Source organism: Oncorhynchus gorbuscha, unplaced genomic scaffold, assembly GCF_021184085.1.
Source record: "Oncorhynchus gorbuscha isolate QuinsamMale2020 ecotype Even-year unplaced genomic scaffold, OgorEven_v1.0 Un_scaffold_3347, whole genome shotgun sequence".
In the NCBI taxonomy this organism is placed as follows: domain Eukaryota; kingdom Metazoa; phylum Chordata; class Actinopteri; order Salmoniformes; family Salmonidae; genus Oncorhynchus; species Oncorhynchus gorbuscha.
Genome location: NW_025747607.1, coordinates 9,106 through 30,000, shown reverse-complemented (window position 1 = coordinate 30,000; position 20,895 = coordinate 9,106). Strand labels below are relative to the sequence as shown.

General features: G+C 47.0%; 1 protein-coding gene across 1 annotated transcript in view; it reads left to right on the top strand.

Moving 5' to 3' along the window:
- LOC124027541 (phospholipid phosphatase 3-like) overlaps positions 1 to 19,738 on the top strand; it is a 27,218-nt gene extending 7,480 nt beyond the window's left edge. Inside the window, exons 3-8 of the mRNA XM_046339951.1 lie at positions 4,424 to 4,513; positions 5,659 to 5,855; positions 7,348 to 7,405; positions 8,462 to 8,552; positions 18,832 to 18,917; positions 19,028 to 19,738. Coding sequence (XP_046195907.1) covers positions 4,424 to 4,513; positions 5,659 to 5,855; positions 7,348 to 7,405; positions 8,462 to 8,552; positions 18,832 to 18,917; positions 19,028 to 19,120 — 615 coding nt within the window. The 3' untranslated portion in view covers positions 19,121 to 19,738. The remainder of the gene's footprint in view (positions 1 to 4,423; positions 4,514 to 5,658; positions 5,856 to 7,347; positions 7,406 to 8,461; positions 8,553 to 18,831; positions 18,918 to 19,027) is intronic.
- Positions 19,739 to 20,895: the final 1,157 nt, after the last annotated feature.

Here is a 20,895-nt window from a genome sequence, read left to right as displayed (position 1 = left end):
GGCCAGGGCAGCGAACAGTTTTGACTGGGCTGAGCGGGAGCTGTACTTCCTCAGTGGTAGGGAGGCGAGCAGGCCAGAGGTGGATGAACGCAGTGCCCTTGTTTGGGTGTAGGGCCTGATCAGAGCCTGGAGGTACTGAGGTGCCGTTCCCCTCACAGCTCCGTAGGCAAGCACCATGGTCTTGTAGCGGATGCGAGCTTCAACTGGAAGCCAGTGGAGAGAACGGAGGAGCGGGGTGACGTGAGAGAACTTGGGAAGGTTGAACACCAGACGGGCTGCGGCGTTCTGGATGAGTTGAAGGGGTTTAATGGCACAGGCAGGGAGCCCAGCCAACAGCGAGTTGCAGTAATCCAGACGGGAGATGACAAGTGCCTGGATTAGGACCTGCGCCGCTTCCTGTGTGAGGCAGGGTCGTACTCTGCGGATGTTGTAGAGCATGAACCTACAGGAACGGGCCACCGCCTTGATGTTAGTTGAGAACGACAGGGTGTTGTCCAGGATCACGCCAAGGTTCTTGGCGCTCTGGGAGGAGGACACAATGGAGTTGTCAACCGTGATGGCGAGATCATGGAACGGGCAGTCCTTCCCGGGAGGAAGAGCAGCTCCGTCTTGCCGAGGTTCAGCTTGAGGTGGTGATCCGTCATCCACACTGATATGTCTGCCAGACATGCAGAGATGCGATCGCCACCTGGTCATCAGAAGGGGAAAGGAGAAGATTAATTGTGTGTCGTCTGCATAGCAATGATAAGAGAGACCATGTGAGGTTATGACAGAGCCAAGTGACTTGGTGTATAGCGAGAATAGGAGAGGGCCAAGAACAGAGCCCTGGGGGACACCAGTGGTGAGAGCGCGTGGTGAGGAGACAGATTCTCGCCACGCCACCTGGTAGGAGCGACCTGTCAGGTAGGACGCAATCCAAGCGTGGGCCGCGCCGGAGATGCCCAACTCGGAGAGGGTGGAGAGGAGGATCTGATGGTTCACAGTATCGAAGGCAGCCGATAGATCTAGAAGGATGAGAGCAGAGGAGAGAGAGTTAGCTTTAGCAGTGCGGAGCGCCTCCGTGATACAGAGGAGAGCAGTCTCAGTTGAATGACTAGTCTTGAAACCTGACTGATTTGGATCAAGAAGGTCATTCAGAGAGAGATAGCGGGAGAGCTGGCCAAGGACGGCACGTTCAAGAGTTTTGGAGAGAAAAGAAAGAAGGGATACTGGTCTGTAATTGTTGACATCGGAGGGATCGAGTGTAGGTTTTTTCAGAAGGGGTGCAACTCTCGCTCTCTTGAAGACGGAAGGGACGTAGCCAACGGTCAGGGATGAGTTGATGAGCGAGGTGAGGTAAGGGAGAAGGTCTCCGGAAATGGTCTGGAGAAGAGAGGAGGGGATAGGGTCAAGCGGGCAGGTTGTTGGGCGGCCGGCCGTCACAAGACGCGAGATTTCATCTGGAGAGAGGGGAGAAAGAGGTCAGAGCACAGGGTAGGGCAGTGTGAGCAGAACCAGCGGTGTCGTTTGACTTAGCAAACGAGGATCGGATGTCGTCGACCTTCTTTTCAAAATGGTTGACGAAGTCATCTGCAGAGAGGGAGGAGGGGGGGGGGGCGGAGGATTCAGGAGGGAGGAGAAGGTGGCAAAGAGCTTCCTAGGGTTGGAGGCAGAAGCTTGGAATTTAGCGTGGTAGAAAGTGGCTTTAGCAGCAGAGACAGAGGAGGAAAATGTAGAGAGGAGGGAGTGAAAGGATGCCAGGTCCGCAGGGAGGCGGTTTTCCTCCATTTCCGCTCGGCTGCCCGGAGCCCTGTTCTGTGAGCTCGCAATGAGTCATCGAGCCACGGAGCGGGAGGGGAGGACCGAGCCGGCCTGGAGGATAGGGGACATAGAGAGTCAAGGGATGCAGAGAGGGAGGAGAGGAGGGTTGAGGAGGCAGAATCAGGAGATAGGTGGGAGAAGGTTTGAGCGGAGGGAAGAGATGATAGGATGGAAGAGGAGAGAGTAGCGGGGGAGAGAGAGCGAAGGTTGGGACGGCGCGATACCATCCGAGTAGGGGCAGTGTGGGAGGTGTTGGATGAGAGCGAGAGGGAAAAGGATACAAGGCAGTGGTCGGAGACTTGGAGGGGAGTTGCAATGAGGTTAGTGGAAGAACAGCATCTAGTAAAGATGAGGTCGAGCGTATTGCCTGCCTTGTGAGTAGGGGGAAGGTGAGAGGGTGAGGTCAAAAGAGGAGAGGAGTGGAAAGAAGGAGGCAGAGAGGAAAGAGTCAAAGGTAGACGTGGGGAGGTTAAAGTCGCCCAGAACTGTGAGAGGTGAGCCGTCCTCAGGAAAGGAGCTTATCAAGGCATCAAGCTCATTGATGAACTCTCCGAGGGAACCTGGAGGGCGATAAATGATAAGGATGTTAAGCTTGAAAGGGCTAGTAACTGTGACAGCATGGAATTCAAAGGAGGCGATAGACAGATGGGTAAGGGGAGAAAGAGAGAATGACCACTTGGGAGAGATGAGGATCCCGGTGCCACCACCCCGCTGACCAGACGCTCTCGGGGTGTGCGAGAACACGTGGGCGGACGAAGAGAGAGCAGTAGGAGTAGCAGTGTTGTCTGTGGTGATCCATGTTTCCGTCAGGGCCAAGAAGTCGAGGGACTGGAGGGAGGCATGGGCTGAGATGAACTCTGCCTTGTTGACCGCAGATTGGCAGTTCCAGAGGCTACCGGAGACCTGGAACTCCACGTGGGTCGTGCGCGCTGGGACCACCAGAGTAGGGTGGCCGCGGCCACGCGGTGAGGAGCGTTTGTATGGTCTGTGCAGAGAGGAGAGAACAGGGATAAACCGACACATAGTTGACAGGCTACAGAAGAGGCTACGCTAATGCAAAGGAGATTGGAATGACAAGTGGACTACACGTCTCGAATGTTCAGAAAGTTAAGCTACGTAGCAAGAATCTTATTGACTAAAATGATTAAAATGATACAGTACTGCTGAAGTAGGTCAGCTGGCAGTGGGTGCGTTGTTGACACTACACTAATCAAGTCGTTCCGTTGAGTGTAATAGTTTCTGCAGTGTTGCTATTCGGGGCTAGCAGGCTAGCTAGCAGTGTTGTTTACGTTACGTTGCGTTAAAAGAACGACAATAGATGGCTAGCGAACCTAGAAAATCGCTCTAGACTACACAATTATCTTTGATACAAAGACGGCTATGTAGCTAGCTAAGTAGCTAGCTACGATCAAACAAATCAAACCGTTGTACTGTAATGAAAATGAAGTGAAAATGTGATACAACCTGTGAATGCGACCGGGTAGTTGAGTTCTATACAGAAGACGTTGGCTAGCGTTGGCTAGCTGTTGGCTAGCTAGCAGAGTCACCTACGTTAAGGACGACAAATAGCTGGCTAGCTAACCTCGGTAAATTAAGATAATCACTCTAAGACTACACACTCTAAACCTAAACAACACAATTATCTTGGATACGATGATACGATGATACGAAGACAGCAAAGACAGCTATGTAGCTAGCTAACACTACACTGATCAAGTCGTTCAGTTGAGTGTAACAGTTTCTCCAGTGCAGCTAATCAGTGGACGTTAGCTAGCTGGCTAGTGAAGACTACGTTAGGACGGCGAAATACGATAATTACGCAATTATCTTTGATACAAAGACGGCTATGTAGCTAGCTGAGAAGAAATTGCTAAGATAAGACAAATCAAACCGTTGTGATATAATGAAATATAATGAAAAAGTAGTGAAAAAGTTATACTACCCGTTGGAGCGACGTGCAGATGCGACCACTCGCTCCAACCGGAACCGGAAACTAATATGAATAATACTACTGATAATACTACTAGTAATACCACTAATAATACTACTACTAATAATACTACTATGAATAGTACTACTAATAATACTACCCATAATAATACTACCACTAACAATACTACTAATACTACTATTACAACAAATAATACTAATATGAATAATACTACTGATAATAATACTACTAATAATAATAATACTACTACTACTACTAATAATATTAATACTACTATGAATAGTACTACTAATAATACTACCCATAATAATACTACCACTAACAATACTACTAATACTACTATTACAACAAATAATACTAATATGAATAATACTACTGATAATAATACTACTAATAATAATAATACTACTACTAATAATAATATTAATACTACTAATAATAATACTACTACTACTAATAATAATATTAATACTACTACTAATAATAATATGAATACTACTAATAATAATACAATCTCGCGATTGTCAGTTCAGTTCTCCTCTTGTGTTTGTCACCAGACTAATTATCAAACAGTCACTATTGCTCCCTCCCTCCCTCCCTCCCTCCCTCCCTCCCTCCCTCCCTCCCTCCCTCCCTCCCTCCCTCCCTCCCTCCCTCCCTCCCTCCCTCCAGATAGCTTTAGGGGAGTGTTACCGGGTGCATTACCGAGGGGTCAGCTCCAAAGCCTTCGTCAGGAACCTCTACGTCTCATGCCTGTATAAGGTACGGAAATCTCCCTTCTGCATTCATGAAGTTTTAATAACAGAAGATAAACTGTCATAAACATTATCAACAAGTCTTACACACTATTTGATTGTTATTTGTTGCACAAATAAGAAGAGGGGTTCCTTCCTGTTTGGCTATATATTTATTTCTGTAAGGAGGTAGGTTCCTTCCTGTTTGGCTATATATTTATTTCTGTAAAGAGTTAGGTTCCTTCCTGTTTGGCTATATATTTATTTCTGTAAAGAGTTAGGTTCCTTCCTGTTTGGCTAAATATTTATTTCTGTAAGGAGTTGGGTTCCTTCCTGTTTGGCTATATATTTATTTCTGTAAGGAGTTGGGTTCCTTCCTGTTTGGCTATATATTTATTTCTGTAAGGAGTTAGGTTCCTTCCTGTTTGGCTAAATATTTATTTCTGTAAGGAGTTGGGTTCCTTCCTGTTTGGCTATATATTTATTTCTGTAAGGAGTTAGGTTCCTTCCTGTTTGGCTATATATTTATTTCTGTAAGGAGTTGGGTTCCTTCCTGTTTGGCTATATATTTATTTCTGTAAGGAGTTAGGTTCCTTCCTGTTTGGCTATATATTTATTTCTGTATTTCTGTATTTTATTTCTGTAAGGAGTTGGGTTCCTTCCTGTTTGGCTATATATTTATTTCTGTAAGGAGTTAGGTTCCTTCCTGTTTGGCTATATATTTATTTCTGTAAGGAGTTAGGTTCCTTCCTGTTTGGCTATATATTTATTTCTGTAAGGAGTTAGGTTCCTTCCTGTTTGGCTATATATTTATTTCTGTATTTCTGTATTTTATTTCTGTAAGGAGTTGGGTTCCTTCCTGTTTGGCTATATATTTATTTCTGTAAGGAGTTAGGTTCCTTCCTGTTTGGCTATATATTTATTTCTGTAAAGAGTTAGGTTCCTTCCTGTTTGGCTATATATTTATTTCTGTAAAGAGTTAGGTTCCTTCCTGTTTGGCTAAATATTTATTTCTGTAAGGAGTTGGGTTCCTTCCTGTTTGGCTATATATTTATTTCTGTAAGGAGTTGGGTTCCTTCCTGTTTGGCTATATATTTATTTCTGTAAGGAGTTAGGTTCCTTCCTGTTTGGCTATATATTTATTTCTGTATTTCTGTATTTTATTTCTGTAAGGAGTTAGGTTCCTTCCTGTTCGGGTGCTGCGTCGGCCAATCCCTGACTAACATGGCCAAGCTGAGCGTGGGGCGGCTGCGACCTCACTTCCTGTCTGTGTGCGGCGTCTCGTATGCCTCGCTCAACTGCACCCCCGGAACCTACGTCTCCACGGTAACCTGCCGACAGACAGACCACCGATTGGAAGAGGAGGCCAGGTGTGTGTGTGTGTTTGTGTGTTTGTTGGGAGGGGCAGGTGTGTGTGTGTGTGTTTGTTGGGGGAGGTGTGTGTGTGTTTGTTGGGGGGTGTTTCTTGGGGGAGGTGTGTGTGTGTTTGTGTGTTTGTTGGGGGGTGGTGTGTGTGTGTGTGTTTGTTGGGAACGGGCAGGTGTGTGTGTGTTTGTGTGTTTGTTGGGGGGGGCAGGTGTGTGTGTGTTTGTTGGGGGGAGGCAGGTGTGTGTGTGTTTGTGTGTTTGTTGGGGGAGGTGGGAGGTGTGTGTGTGTTTGTGTGTTTGATGGGGGGAGGTGTGTGTGTGTGTGTGTGTTTGTTGGGGGAGGCAGGTGTGTGTGTGTTTGTGTGTTTGTTGGGGAGGTGGGAGGTGTGTGTGTGTTTATGTGTTTGTTTGGGGGGCAGGTGTGTGTGTGTTTGTGTGTTTGATGGGGGAGGTGTGTGTGTGTGTGTGTTTGTTGGGGAGGGGGTAGGTGTGTGTGTGTTTGTTGGGGGTGTGTGTGTTTGTTGGGGTGGAGGTGTGTGTGTGTTTGTGTGTTTGTTGGGGGGTGGTGTGTGTGTGTGTGTTTGTGTGTTTGTTGGGGGGCAGGTGAGTGTGTGTTTGTGTGTTTGTTGGGGGAGGTGTGTGTGTGTTTATTGGGGGTGGCATGTGTGTGTGTGTTTGTGTGTTTAATGGGGGAGGTGTGTGTGTGTTTGTGTGTTTGTTGGGGGAGGTGTGTGTGTGTTTGTGTGTTTGTTGGGGGTGTGTGTGTTTGTGTGTTTGTTGGGGGTGTGTGTGTGTTTGTGTGTTTGTTGGGGGCAGGTGTGTGTTTGTCTGTTTGTTGGGATGTGTGTGTGTGTGTGTGTGTGTTTGTCTGTTTGTTGGGGGAGGCAGGTGCGTGTGTGTTTGTTGGGGGAAGGGCAGGTGTGTGTGTGTTGTGTGTTTGTTGGGGGTGTGTGTGTGTGTGTGTGTGTGTGTGTGTGTGTGTGTGTGTGTGTGTGTGTGTGTGTGTGTGTGTGTGTGTGTGTGTGTGTGTGTGTGTGTGTGTGTTTGTCTGTTTGTTGGTTGGGGGCAGGTGTGTGTGTGTGTGTGTGTGTGTGTGTGTGTGTGTGTGTGTGTGTGTGTGTGTGTGTGTGTGTGTGTGTGTGTGTGTGTGTGTGTGTGTGTGTGTGTGTGTGTGTGTTTGTTTGTTGGGGGTGTGTGTGTGTGTTTGTCTGTTTGTTGGGGGGCAGGTGTGTGTGTGTGTGTGTGTGTGTGTGTGTGTGTGTGTGTGTGTGTGTGTGTGTGTGTGTGTGTGTGTGTGTGTGTGTGTGTGTGTGTGTTGGGGGGGTGTGTGTGTGTTTGTCTGTTTGTTGGGGGCAGGTGTGTGTGTGTGTGTGTGTGTGTGTGTGTGTGTGTGTGTGTGTGTGTGTGTGTGTGTGTGTGTGTGTGTGTGTGTGTGTGTGTGTGTGTGTGTGTGTGTTTGTGTTTAGTCAGCATCTGTTTTGTATTTTATTTTCAGGAAATCCTTCTTCTCTGGTCATGCTTCGTTTGCAATGTACACCATGCTGTATCTAGCAGTAGTACACACACACATCTCCCACACACACACACACACACACACACACACACACACACACACACACACACACACACACACACACACACACACACACACACACACACACACACACACACACACACACACACACACACACACTGTGAACCATCCTCCCAGTGGGTCTGAAAGCAGAGAGGGATTGAAAGAAGGGAGCTGAAAGGGAGAGAAAGAAAAGAGAGCAGGAGAAAAGAGGGATTGAAAGAGAGAAGAAGTAGGGCAGACAGAGATGTCTTTGTTCCCCTCGGGCAGGGAGAGGTTTGACCTCTCTGTCTCTCTATACTACACTCCTCTATTGTGTGAGGGCAGGGCCATAGAGAGAGAGTCGAGTCAGAACTGTGCTGCATCTTTGAAGATAAATACAGTATAATTCAGTATAATACAGTATAATACAGCATAATGCGGTATAATATAGTATAATAATGTACAATTCAGTATAATTTAGTATAATACTATGTACAAATAGTACATGTGTAGTAATCAACATTTTCCCTCCCTCCCTCCCTCCCTCCCTCCCTCCCTCCCTCCCTCCCTCCCTCCCTCCCTCCCTCCCTCCCTCCCTCCCTCCCTCCCTCCCTCCCTGCCTCCCTCCCTCTCTCTCTCCCTCCCTGCCTCCCTCCCTCCCTGCCTCCCTCTCTCTCTGCCTCCCTCCCTCCCTCCCTGCCTCCCTCTCTCTCTCCCTCCCTGCCTCCCTTTCTCTCTCCCTCCCTGCCTCCCTCCCTCTCTCTCTCTCTCTGCCTCCCTCCCTCCCTCCCTGCCTCCCTCTCTCTCTCCCTCCCTGCCTCCCTCTCTCCCTGCCTCCCTCCCTCCCTCCCTCCCTCCCTCCCTCCCTCCCTCCCTCCCTCCCTCCCTCCCTCCCTCCCTCCCTCCCTCCCTCCCTCCCTCCCTCCCTCCCTCCCTCTCCCTCCCTCCCTCCCTCTCTCTCCCTGCCTCCCTCCCTCCCTGCCTCCCTCTCTCTCTCCCCCTCCCTGCCTCCCCCTCTCTCTGCCTCCCTCCCTCCCTCCCTCTCTCTCTTCAGTTCTACCTCCAAGCCAGGTGGTGTTGGCGAGGGGCCAGGTTACTCAGACCCCTCATACAGTTCTTCCTGGTTCTGCTAGCTGTGTATACAGGTACTTACAGGTCTATAGATAATGATGAGTGACGGGGGGAATCATCTACTAATGATCCTTGTCGTGGGACGACTCCCCAACTGTGACGGGGGGAATCATCTACTACTATCTATCTACTGATCCTTGTCGTGGGACGACTCCCCAACTGATAATGACGTAGGGCTGCTTTCCCAGACACTGATTACGGCCGGGATTCAGTCCCAGATGTGTTTTCCACAAGCACACTGTCAACAACATGCCTTTTAGAGACACACCTTCCTGCCGTTGGCGGAGATTGTGTCAAAGTCAGTTACAGCTTAAATGTCAAAGTCAGTTACAGCTTAAATGTCAAAGTCAGTTACAGCTTAAATGTCCTGTCAGTTACAGCTTAAATGTCAAAGTCAGTTACAGCTTAAATGTCCTGTCAGTTACAGCTTAAATGTCAAAGTCAGTTACAGCTTAAATGTCCTGTCAGTTACAGCTTAAATGTCCTGTCAGTTACAGCTTAAATGTCCTGTCAGTTACAGCTTAAATGTCCTGTCAGTTACAGCTTAAATGTCAAAGTCAGTTACAGCTTAAATGTCCTGTCAGTTACAGCTTAAATGTCAAAGTCAGTTACAGTTTAAATGTCCTGTCAGTTACAGCTTAAATGTCCTGTCAATTACAGCTTAAATGTCCTGTCATGCAGGTGAAAGAGGACCCAAAAGCGACTTAACAGAAACAGAGTTTATTTAAGTCCAAACAGGGAATAACAGAAATCCTCTAGTCTGTAGAGGGGAATAACTGGAGAAGCGGCCACAGACTGCAGGTCGCCTCGGGTAGGCGCAGGCCGTAGTAGACAGAGACACCTGCTCACACGCAGCATCTGATGAAGGCAAAAAACACGACAGGACAGGGCGATACACAATCACAGCAAAAACACGACAGGACAGGGCGAAACGCAATCACAGCATGGTGAATACTAAACAAGGAACCGACGGGACAGGAACGGAACACAAAGGAATAAATAGGGACTCTAATCAGGGGAAAGGATCGGGAACAGGTGTGGGAAGACTAAATGATGATTAGGGAATAGGAACAGCTGGGAGCAGGAACGGAACGATAGAGAGAAGAGAGAGCGAGAGAGTGAGAGGGGGGGGGGGAGAGAGAGGGATAGAAAGAGGGAAAGAACCCAATAAGACCAGCAGAGGGAAACGAACAGAATGGGGAGCACAGGGACAAGACATGATAATAAATGACAAACATGACAGTACCCCCACTCACCGAGCGCCTCCTGGCGCACTCGAGGAGGAATCCTGGCGGCAACGGAGGAAATCATCGATGAGTGAACGGTCCAGCACGTCCCGAGACGGAACCCAACTCCTCTCCTCAGGACCGTAACCCTCCCAATCCACTAAGTATTGGTGACCCCGTCCCCGAACGCATGTCCATGATCTTATGTACCTTGTAAATAGGTGCGCTCTCGACAAGGACGGGAGGGGGAGGGAAGACGAACGGGGGTGCGAAGAAAGGGCTTAACACAGGAGACATGGAAGACAGGATGGACGCGACGAAGATGTCGCGGAAGAAGCAGTCGCACAGCGACAGGATTGACGACCTGGGAGACACGGAACGGACCAATGAACCGCGGAGTCAACTTACGAGAAGCTGTCGTAAGAGGAAGGTTGCGAGTGGAAAGCCACACTCTCTGGCCGCAACAATACCTTGGACTCTTAATCCTGCGTTTATTGGCGGCTCTCACCGTCTGTGCCCTGTAACGGCAAAGTGCAGACCTCACCCTCCTCCAGGTGCGCTCACAACGTTGGACAAACGCTTGAGCGGAGGGAACGCTGGACTCGGCAAGCTGGGATGAGAACAGAGGAGGCTGGTAACCCAGACTACTCTGAAACGGAGATAACCCGGTAGCAGACGAAGGAAGCGAATTGTGAGCGTATTCTGCCCAGGGGAGCTGTTCTGCCCAAGACGCAGGGTTTCTGAAAGAAAGGCTGCGTAGTATGCGACCAATCGTCTGATTGGCCCTCTCTGCTTGACCGTTAGACTGGGGATGAAACCCGGAAGAGAGACTGACGGACGCACCAATCAAACGACAGAACTCCCTCCAAAACTGTGACGTGAATTGCGGGCCTCTGTCTGAAACGGCGTCTAACGGGAGGCCATGAATTCTGAATACATTCTCAATAATGATTTGTGCCGTCTCCTTAGCGGAAGGAAGTTTAGCGAGGGGAATGAAATGTGCCGCCTTAGAGAACCTATCGACAACCGTCAGAATCACAGTCTTCCCCGCAGACAAAGGCAGACCGGTAATGAAGTCTAAGGCAATGTGAGACCATGGTCGAGAAGGAATGGGGAGCGGTCTGAGACGACCGGCAGGAGGAGAGTTACCCGACTTAGTCTGCGCGCAGTCCGAACAAGCAGCCACGAAACGGCGCGTGTCACGCTCCTGAGTCGGCCACCAAAAGCGCTGGCGAATAGACGCAAGAGTGCCTCGAACACCGGGATGACCAGCTAACTTGGCAGAGTGAGCCCACTGAAGAACAGCCAGACGAGTGGAAACAGGAACGAAAAGGAGGTTACTAGGACAAGCGCGCGGCGGCGCAGTGTGCGTGAGTGCTTGCTTAACCTGTCTTTCAATTCCCCAGACTGTTAACCCGACAACACGCCCATAAGGAAGAATCCCCTCGGGATCAGTAGAAGCCACAGAAGAACTAAACAGACGGGATAAGGCATCAGGCTTGGTGTTCTTGCTACCCGGACGGTAAGAAATCACAAACTCGAAACGAGCGAAAAACAACGCCCAACGAGCTTGACGGGCATTAAGTCGTTTGGCAGAACGGATGTACTCAAGGTTCTTATGGTCTGTCCAAACGACAAAAGGAACGGTCGCCCCCTCCAACCACTGTCGCCATTCGCCTAGGGCTAAGCGGATGGCGAGCAGTTCACGGTTACCCACATCATAGTTGCGCTCAGATGGCGACAGGCGATGAGAAAAATAAGCGCAAGGATGAACCTTATCGTCAGACTGGAAGCGCTGGGATAGAATGGCTCCCACGCCTACCTCTGAAGCGTCAACCTCGACAATGAATTGTCTAGTGACGTCAGGAGTAACGAGGATAGGAGCGGACGTAAAACGTTCTTTTAGAAGATCAAAAGCTCCTGGGCGGAACCGGACCACTTAAAACACGTCTTGACAGAAGTAAGAGCTGTGAGAGGGGCAGCAACTTGACCGAAATTACGAATGAAACGCCGATAGAAATTAGCGAAACCTAAAAGCGCTGCAACTCGACACGTGACCTTGGAACGGGCCAATCACTGACAGCTTGGACCTTAGCGGAATCCATCTGAATGCCTTCAGCGGAAATAACGGAACCGAGAAAAGTAACGGAGGAGACATGAAAAGAGCACTTCTCAGCCTTTACGTAGAGACAATTCTCTAAAAGGCGCTGTAGAACACGTCGAACGTGCTGAACATGAATCTCGAGTGACGGAGAAAAAATCAGGATATCGTCAAGATAGACAAAAACAAAAATGTTCAGCATGTCTCTCAGAACATCATTAACTAATGCCTGAAAAACAGCTGGCGCATTGGCGAGACCGAACGGCAGAACCCGGTACTCAAAATGCCCTAACGGAGTGTTAAACGCCGTTTTCCACTCGTCCCCCTCTCTGATGCGCACGAGATGGTAAGCGTTACGAAGGTCCAACTTAGTAAAGCACCTGGCTCCCTGCAGAATCTCGAAGGCTGATGACATAAGGGGAAGCGGATAACGATTCTTAACCGTTATGTCATTCAGCCCTCGATAATCCACGCAGGGCGCAGAGTACCGTCCTTCTTCTTAACAAAAAGAACCCGCCCCGGCCGGAGAAGAAGAAGGCACTATGGTACCGGCGTCAAGAGACACAGACAAATAATCCTCGAGAGCCTTACGTTCGGGAGCCGACAGAGAGTATAGTCTACCTCGAGGAGGAGTGGTCCCCGGAAGGAGATCAATACTACAATCATACGACCGGTGAGGAGGAAGGGAGTTGGCTCGGGACCGACTGAAGACCGTGCGCAGATCATGATATTCCTCCGGCACTCCTGTCAAATCGCCAGGTTCCTCCTGAGAAGTAGGGACAGAAGAAACGGGAGGGATGGCAGACATTAAACACTTCACATGACAAGAAACGTTCCAGGATAGGATAGAATTACTAGACCAATTAATAGAAGGATTATGACATACTAGCCAGGGATGACCCAAAACAACAGGTGTAAACGGTGAACGGAAAATCAAAAAAGAAATAGTCTCACTGTGGTTACCAGATACTGTGAGGGTTAAAGGTAGTGTCTCAAATCTGATACTGGGAAGATGACTACCATCTAAGGCGAACATGGGCGTAGGCTTCTCTAACTCTCTGAAAGGAATGTCATGTTTCCGAACCCATGCTTCGTCCATGAAACAACCCTCAGCCCCAGAGTCTATCAAGGCACTACATGTAGCACCCGAACCGGTCCAGCGTAGGTGGACCGACAAAGTAGTACAGGACTTTGATGGAGAGACTTGAGTAGTTGCGCTCACCTGTAGCCCTCCGCTTACAGATGAGCTCTGGCTTTACTGGACATGAATTAACAAAATGTCCAGCAACTCCGCAATAGAGGCACAGGCGGTTGGTGATCCTCCGTTCCCTCTCCTTATTCGAGATGCGAATCCCTCCCAGCTGCATGGGCTCAGTCTCAAAGCCAGAGGAGGGAGATGGTTGCGATGCGGAGCAGGGAAACACCGTTGATGCGAGCTCTCTTCCACGAGCCCGGTGACGAAGATCTACCCGTCGTTCTATGCGGATGGCGAGAGCAATCAAAGAGTCCACATCTGAAGGAACCTCCCGGGAGAGAATCTCATCCTTAACCACTGCGTGGAGTCCCTCCAGAAAACGAGCGAGCAGCGCCGGCTCGTTCCACTCACTAGAGGCAGCAAGAGTGCGAAACTCAATAGAATAATCCGTTATGGACCGTTCACCTTGGCATAAGGAAGCCAGGGCCCTAGAAGCCTCCCCACCAAAAACTGAACGGTCAAAAACCCGAATCATCTCCTCTTTAAAGTTCTGGAATTTGTTAGAGCAATCAGCCCTTGCCTCCCAGATAGCTGTGCCCCATTCTCGAGCCCGGCCAGTAAGGAGTGAAATGACGTAAGCAACCCGAGCTCTCTCTCTAGAGTATGTGTTGGGTTGGAGAGAGAACACAATCTCACACTGCGTGAGAAAGGAGCGGCACTCAGTGGGCTGCCCGGAGTAGCAAGGTGGGTTATTAACCCTAGGTTCTGGAGGCTCGGCAGGCCAGGAAGTAACAGGTGGCACGAGATGTAGACTCTGGAACTGTCCAGAGAGGTCGGAAACCTGAGCGGCCAGGTTCTCCACGGCATGGCGAGCAGCAGACAATTCCTGCTCGTGTCTGCCGAGCATGGCTCCTTGGATCTCGACGGCAGTGTAACGGGTCGGTTCCTTCTGTCATGCAGGTGAAAGAGGACCCAAAAGCGACTTAACAGAAACAGAGTTTATTTAAGTCCAAACAGGGAATAACAGAAATCCTCTAGTCTGTAGAGGGGAATAACTGGAGAAGCGGCCACAGACTGCAGGTCGCCCGGGTAGGCGCAGGCCGTAGTAGACAGAGACACCTGCTCACACGCAGCATCTGATGAAGGCAAAAACACGACAGGACAGGGCGATACACAATCACAGCAAAAACACGACAGGACAGGGCGAAACGCAATCACAGCATGGTGAATACTAAACAAGGAACCGACGGGACAGGAACGGAACACAAAGGAATAAATAGGGACTCTAATCAGGGGAAAGGATCGGGAACAGGTGTGGGAAGACTAAATGATGATTAGGGGAATAGGAACAGCTGGGAGCAGGAACGGAACGATAGAGAGAAGAGAGAGCGAGAGAGTGAGAGGGGGAGGGGGAGAGAGAGGGATAGAAAGAGGGAAAGAACCCAATAAGACCAGCAGAGGGAAACGAACAGAATGGGGAGCACAGGGACAAGACATGATAATAAATGACAAACATGACATGTCCTGTCAGTTACAGCTTAAATGTCCTGTCAGTTACAGCTTAAATGTCCTGTCAGTTACAGCTTAAATGTCCTGTCAGTTACAGCTTAAATGTCCTGTCAGTTACAGCTTAAATGTCCTGTCAGTTACAGCTTAAATGTCCTGTCAGTTACAGCTTAAATGTCAAAGTCAGTTACAGCTTAAATGTCAAAGTCAGTTACAGCTTAAATGTCAAAGTCAGTTACAGCTTAAATGTCAAAGTCAGTTACAGCTTAAATGTCCTGTCAGTTACATCTTAAATGTCCTGTCAGTTACAGCTTAAATGTCCTGTCAGTTACATCTTAAATGTCCTGTCAGTTACAGCTTAAATGTCCTGTCAGTTACAGCTTAAATGTCCTGTCAGTTACAGCTTAAATGTCCTGTCAGTTACAGCTTAAATGTCCTGTCAATTACAGCTTAAATGTCCTGTCAGTTACAGCTTAAATGTCCTGTCAGTTACAGCTTAAATGTCCTGTCAGTTACAGCTTAAATGTCCTGTCAGTTACAGCTTAAATGTCCTGTCAGTTACAGCTTAAATGTCCTGTCAGTTACAGCTTAAATGTCCAAGTCAGTTACAGCTTAAATGTCAAAGTCAGTTACAGCTTAAATGTCAAAGTCAGTTACAGCTTAAATGTCAAAGTCAGTTACAGCTTAAATGTCAAAGTCAGTTACAGCTTAAATGTCCTGTCAGTTACATCTTAAATGTCCTGTCAGTTACAGCTTAAATGTCCTGTCAGTTACATCTTAAATGTCCTGTCAGTTACAGCTTAAATGTCCTGTCAGTTACAGCTTAAATGTCCTGTCAGTTACAGCTTAAATGTCCTGTCAGTTACAGCTTAAATGTCCTGTCAGTTACAGCTTAAATGTCCTGTCAGTTACAGCTTAAATGTCCTGTCAGTTACATCTTAAATGTCCTGTCAGTTACAGCTTAAATGTCAAAGTCAGTTACAGCTTAAATGTCAAAGTCAGTTACAGCTTAAATGTCAAAGTCAGTTACAGCTTAAATGTCCTGTCAGTTACAGCTTAAATGTCCTGTCAGTTACAGCTTAAATGTCCTGTCAGTTACAGCTTAAATGTCCTGTCAGTTACAGCTTAAATGTCAAAGTCAGTTACAGCTTAAATGTCCTGTCAGTTACAGCTTAAATGTCCTGTCAGTTACAGCTTAAATGTCCTGTCAGTTACAGCTTAAATGTCCTGTCAGTTACAGCTTAAATGTCCTGTCAGTTACAGCTTAAATGTCCTGTCAGTTACAGCTTAAATGTCCTGTCAGTTACAGCTTAAATGTCCTGTCAGTTACAGCTTAAATGTCCTGTCAGTTACAGCTTAAATGTCAAAGTCAGTTACAGCTTAAATGTCAAAGTCAGTTACAGCTTAAATGTCAAAGTCAGTTACAGCTTAAATGTCAAAGTCAGTTACAGCTTAAATGTCCTGTCAGTTACATCTTAAATGTCCTGTCAGTTACAGCTTAAATGTCCTGTCAGTTACATCTTAAATGTCCTGTCAGTTACAGCTTAAATGTCCTGTCAGTTACAGCTTAAATGTCATAGTCAGTTACAGCTTAAATGTCCTGTCAGTTACAGCTTAAATGTCCTGTCAGTTACAGCTTAAATGTCCTGTCAGTTACAGCTTAAATGTCCTGTCAGTTACAGCTTAAATGTCAAAGTCAGTTACAGCTTAAATGTCCTGTCAGTTACAGCTTAAATGTCAAAGTCAGTTACAGCTTAAATGTCAAAGTCAGTTACAGCTTAAATGTCAAAGTCAGTTACAGCTTAAATGTCAAAGTCAGTTACAGCTTAAATGTCAAAGTCAGTTACAGCTTAAATGTCCTGTCAGTTACATCTTAAATGTCCTGTCAGTTACAGCTTAAATGTCAAAGTCAGTTACAGCTTAAATGTCAAAGTCAGTTACAGCTTAAATGTCAAAGTCAGTTACAGCTTAAATGTCAAAGTCAGTTACAGCTTAAATGTCAAAGTCAGTTACATCTTAAATGTCCTGTCAGTTACAGCTTAAATGTCAAAGTCAGTTACAGCTTAAATGTCAAAGTCAGTTACAGCTTAAATGTCAAAGTCAGTTACAGCTTAAATGTCAAAGTCAGTTACAGCTTAAATGTCCTGTCAGTTACATCTTAAATGTCCTGTCAGTTACAGCTTAAATGTCCTGTCAGTTACATCTTAAATGTCCTGTCAGTTACAGCTTAAATGTCCTGTCAGTTACAGCTTAAATGTCCTGTCAGTTACAGCTTAAATGTCCTGTCAGTTACAGCTTAAATGTCCTGTCAGTTACAGCTTAAATGTCCTGTCAGTTACATCTTAAATGTCCTGTCAGTTACAGCTTAAATGTCAAAGTCAGTTACAGCTTAAATGTCAAAGTCAGTTACAGCTTAAATGTCAAAGTCAGTTACAGCTTAAATGTCCTGTCAGTTACAGCTTAAATGTCCTGTCAGTTACAGCTTAAATGTCAAAGTCAGTTACAGCTTAAATGTCAAAGTCAGTTACAGCTTAAATGTCAAAGTCAGTTACAGCTTAAATGTCCTGTCAGTTACATCTTAAATGTCCTGTCAGTTACAGCTTAAATGTCCTGTCAGTTACATCTTAAATGTCCTGTCAGTTACAGCTTAAATGTCCTGTCAGTTACAGCTTAAATGTCCTGTCAGTTACAGCTTAAATGTCCTGTCAGTTACAGCTTAAATGTCCTGTCAGTTACATCTTAAATGTCCTGTCAGTTACAGCTTAAATGTCAAAGTCAGTTACAGCTTAAATGTCAAAGTCAGTTACAGCTTAAATGTCAAAGTCAGTTACAGCTTAAATGTCCTGTCAGTTACAGCTTAAATGTCCTGTCAGTTACAGCTTAAATGTCAAAGTCAGTTACAGCTTAAATGTCCTGTCAGTTACAGCTTAAATGTCAAAGTCAGTTACAGCTTAAATGTCCTGTCAGTTACAGCTTAAATGTCCTGTCAGTTACAGCTTAAATGTCAAAGTCAGTTACAGCTTAAATGTCAAAGTCAGTTACATCTTAAATGTCCTGTCAGTTACAGCTTAAATGTCCTGTCAGTTACAGCTTAAATGTCCTGTCAGTTACAGCTTAAATGTCAAAGTCAGTTACAGCTTAAATGTCAAAGTCAGTTAAGGACATTATATATTATATAAAGTCAGTTGGTTTAAGGACATTATATATTATATAAAGTCAGTTGGTTTAAGGACATTATATATTATATAAAGTCAGTTGGTTTAAGGACATTATATATTATATAAAGTCAGTTGGTTTAAGGACATTATATATTATATAAAGTCAGTTGGTTTAAGGACATTATATATTATATAAAGTCAGTTGGTTTAAGGACACCACAGATTGGACTGAATCTCAACCTGAACCTACATTCTGGGCTAAGAAGCATTTTTCAATGGAGAATCGTCATCGGACATGTTTTTAAATCCAGGTCGAGGCGTAATCTGTGTCTGGGAATCCAGCCCATAATATAGTCTGACTGACGTTGCTGATATGTTATAATGGTCTATGGATGTTCATAGCCTCTCAGAACTCTCCCTGAGTGGTCTGTCCACAACGTGGTTATTCATCTGGTCTATGGATGTTCATAGCCTCTCAGAACTCTCCCTGAGTGGTCTGTCCACAACGTGGTTATTCATCTGGTCTATGGATGTTCATAGCCTCTCAGAACTCTCCCTGAGTGGTCTGTCCACAATGTGGTTATTCATCTGGTCTATGGATGTTCATAGCCTCTCAGAACTCTCCCTGAGTGGTCTGTCCACAACGTGGTTATTCATCTGGTCTATGGATGTTCATAGCCTCTCAGAACTCTCCCTGAGTGGTCTGTCCACAACGTGGTTATTCATCTGGTCTATGGATGTTCATAGCCTCTCAGAACTCTCCCTGAGTGGTCTGTCCACAACGTGGTTATTCATCTGGACTACTGTCTTTTCAGGTGTTGTTTAATCTCTACTATGAGTAAAGAAAAAAAAAACAAATAATGAAATACATTTGCCTGATACATTTTCCTGGCTTGTCTGGTGTAGTTTTGATAGAATCCTGGTCTTGTCTGGTCAATTGTTGTCACTTTGTTCAGTTGCTGTCCACTTGATTGGCCCAAATTCTAGGGCGGGGCTTGACAATGGGTCATTTCCTCTGTACTACTGTAATATGTATTTTTCTCATATTGTTGAGTGATAATTCAAAATATTTAACAGGTACGTTTCTAAACTGTAATCTCTTCGCAGGCCTGACTAGAATATCGGACTATCGACATCACCCCTCTGATGTCATCACTGGCTACATACAGGGAGCCTTGACTGCCTACTGGGTGGTGAGTTGATATGTGTGTGTGTATATGTAGGTGTGTGTGTGTATGTATGTATGTGTGTGTGTGTATGTATCTGTGTGTGTATAACCAGTGTGTTTCTCTCTGTCTTCCAGGCCTTCCACATCTCCTCCATGTTTAAAGACCACAGCTCTACCCTCTCTCCTAGCCTGGACAACCCCCTGTCTCCACATCTCCTCAATGTTTAGACTACAGCTCTACCCTCTCTCCTAGCCTGGACAACCCCCTGTCTCCACGTCTCCTCAATGTTTAGACTACAGCTCTACCCTCTCTCCTAGCCTGGACAACCCCCTGTCTCCACATCTCCTCAATGTTTAGACTACAGCTCTACCCTCTCTCCTAGCCTGGACAACCCCCTGTCTCCACATCTCCTCCATGTTTAGACTACAGCTCTACCCTCTCTCCTAGCCTGGACAACCCCCTGTCTCCACATCTCCTCCATGTTTAGACTACAGCTCTACCCTCTCTCCTAGCCTGGACAACCCCCTGTCTCCACACCTCCTCAATGTTTAGACTACAGCTCTACCCTCTCTCCTAGCCTGGACAACCCCTGTCTCCACATCTCCTCCATGTTTAGACCACAGCCTGGACAACCCCCTGTCTCCAAACCGTCAGTTAGGGGTCTGTGTGTGTTTCTTTGTGTTAGTGAAGTATTTCAGAACAAGTCCTGTGAAATCACCTCAGTATTCTGTGAGAGATAAGGAGATAGAGAGATTAAGAGACAGAAAGGGAGATGGGAGAAAAAAAGAGGGAGAGAGAAAGGGGGGGATAGTGGGAGAGAAAGAGACCGAGAGAGGTGTGGGAGAGAGGGAGAGAAAGGGGGGGAAAGTGGGAGAGAAAGAGACTGAGAGAGGTGTGGGAGAGAGAAAGGGGGGATAGTGGGAGAGAAAGAGACCGAGAGAGGTGTGGGAGAGAGGGAGAGAGAAAGGGGGGATAGTGGGAGAGAAAGAGACTGAGAGAGGTGTGGGAGAGAGGGAGAGAGAAAGGGGGGATAGTGGGAGAGAAAGAGACTGAGAGAGGTGTGGGAGAGAGAAAGGGGGATAGTGGGAGAGAAAGAGACCGAGAGAGGTGTGGGAGAGAGAAAGGGGGGATAGTGGGAGAGAAAGAGACCGAGAGAGGTGTGGGAGAGAGGGAGAGAGAAAGGGGGATAGTGGGAGAGAAAGAGACCGAGAGAGGTGTGGGAGAGAGGGAGAGAGAAAGGGGGTATAGTGGGAGAGAAAGAGACTGAGAGAGGTGTGGGAGAGAGGGAGAGAGAAAGGGGGGATAGTGGGAGAGAAAGAGACCGAGAGAGGTGTGGGAGAGAGAAAGGGGGGGATAGTGGGAGAGAAAGAGACCGAGAGAGGTGTGGGAGAGAGGGAGAGAGAAAAGGGGGTATAGTGGGAGAGAAAGAGTGTCATGTTTGTCATTTATTATCATGTCTTGTCCCTGTGCTCCCCATGCTATTCGTTTCCCTCTGCTGGTCTTATTTGGTTCTTTCCTCCTATCCCTCTCTCTCCCCTCCCTCTCTCACTCTCTCGCTCTCTCTTCTCTCTATCGTTCCGTTCCTGCTCCCAGCTGTTCCTATTCCCTAATCATCATTTAGTCTTCCCACACCTGTTCCCGATCCTTTCCCCTGATTAGAGTCCCTATTTATTCCTTTGTGATCCGTTCCTGTGCCGTCGGTTCCTTGTATTGTATTCACCATGCTGTGATTCGTTTCGCCCTGTCCTGTCGTGTTTTTGCCGTGATTGTGTATCACCCTGTCCTGTCGTGTTTTGTGCCTTCATCAGACGCTGCGTGTGAGCAGGTGTCTCAGTCGACTACGGCCTGCGCCTACCGAAGCGACCTGCAGTCTGTGGCGCTTCTCCAGTTGTTTTCCCTTCTACAATTCTAGAGGATTTCAGTTATTCCGTTTTGAACATTAATAAACTCTGTTTCTGTTAAGTCGCGTTTGGGTCCTCTTTCACCTGCATGACAGAAGGAA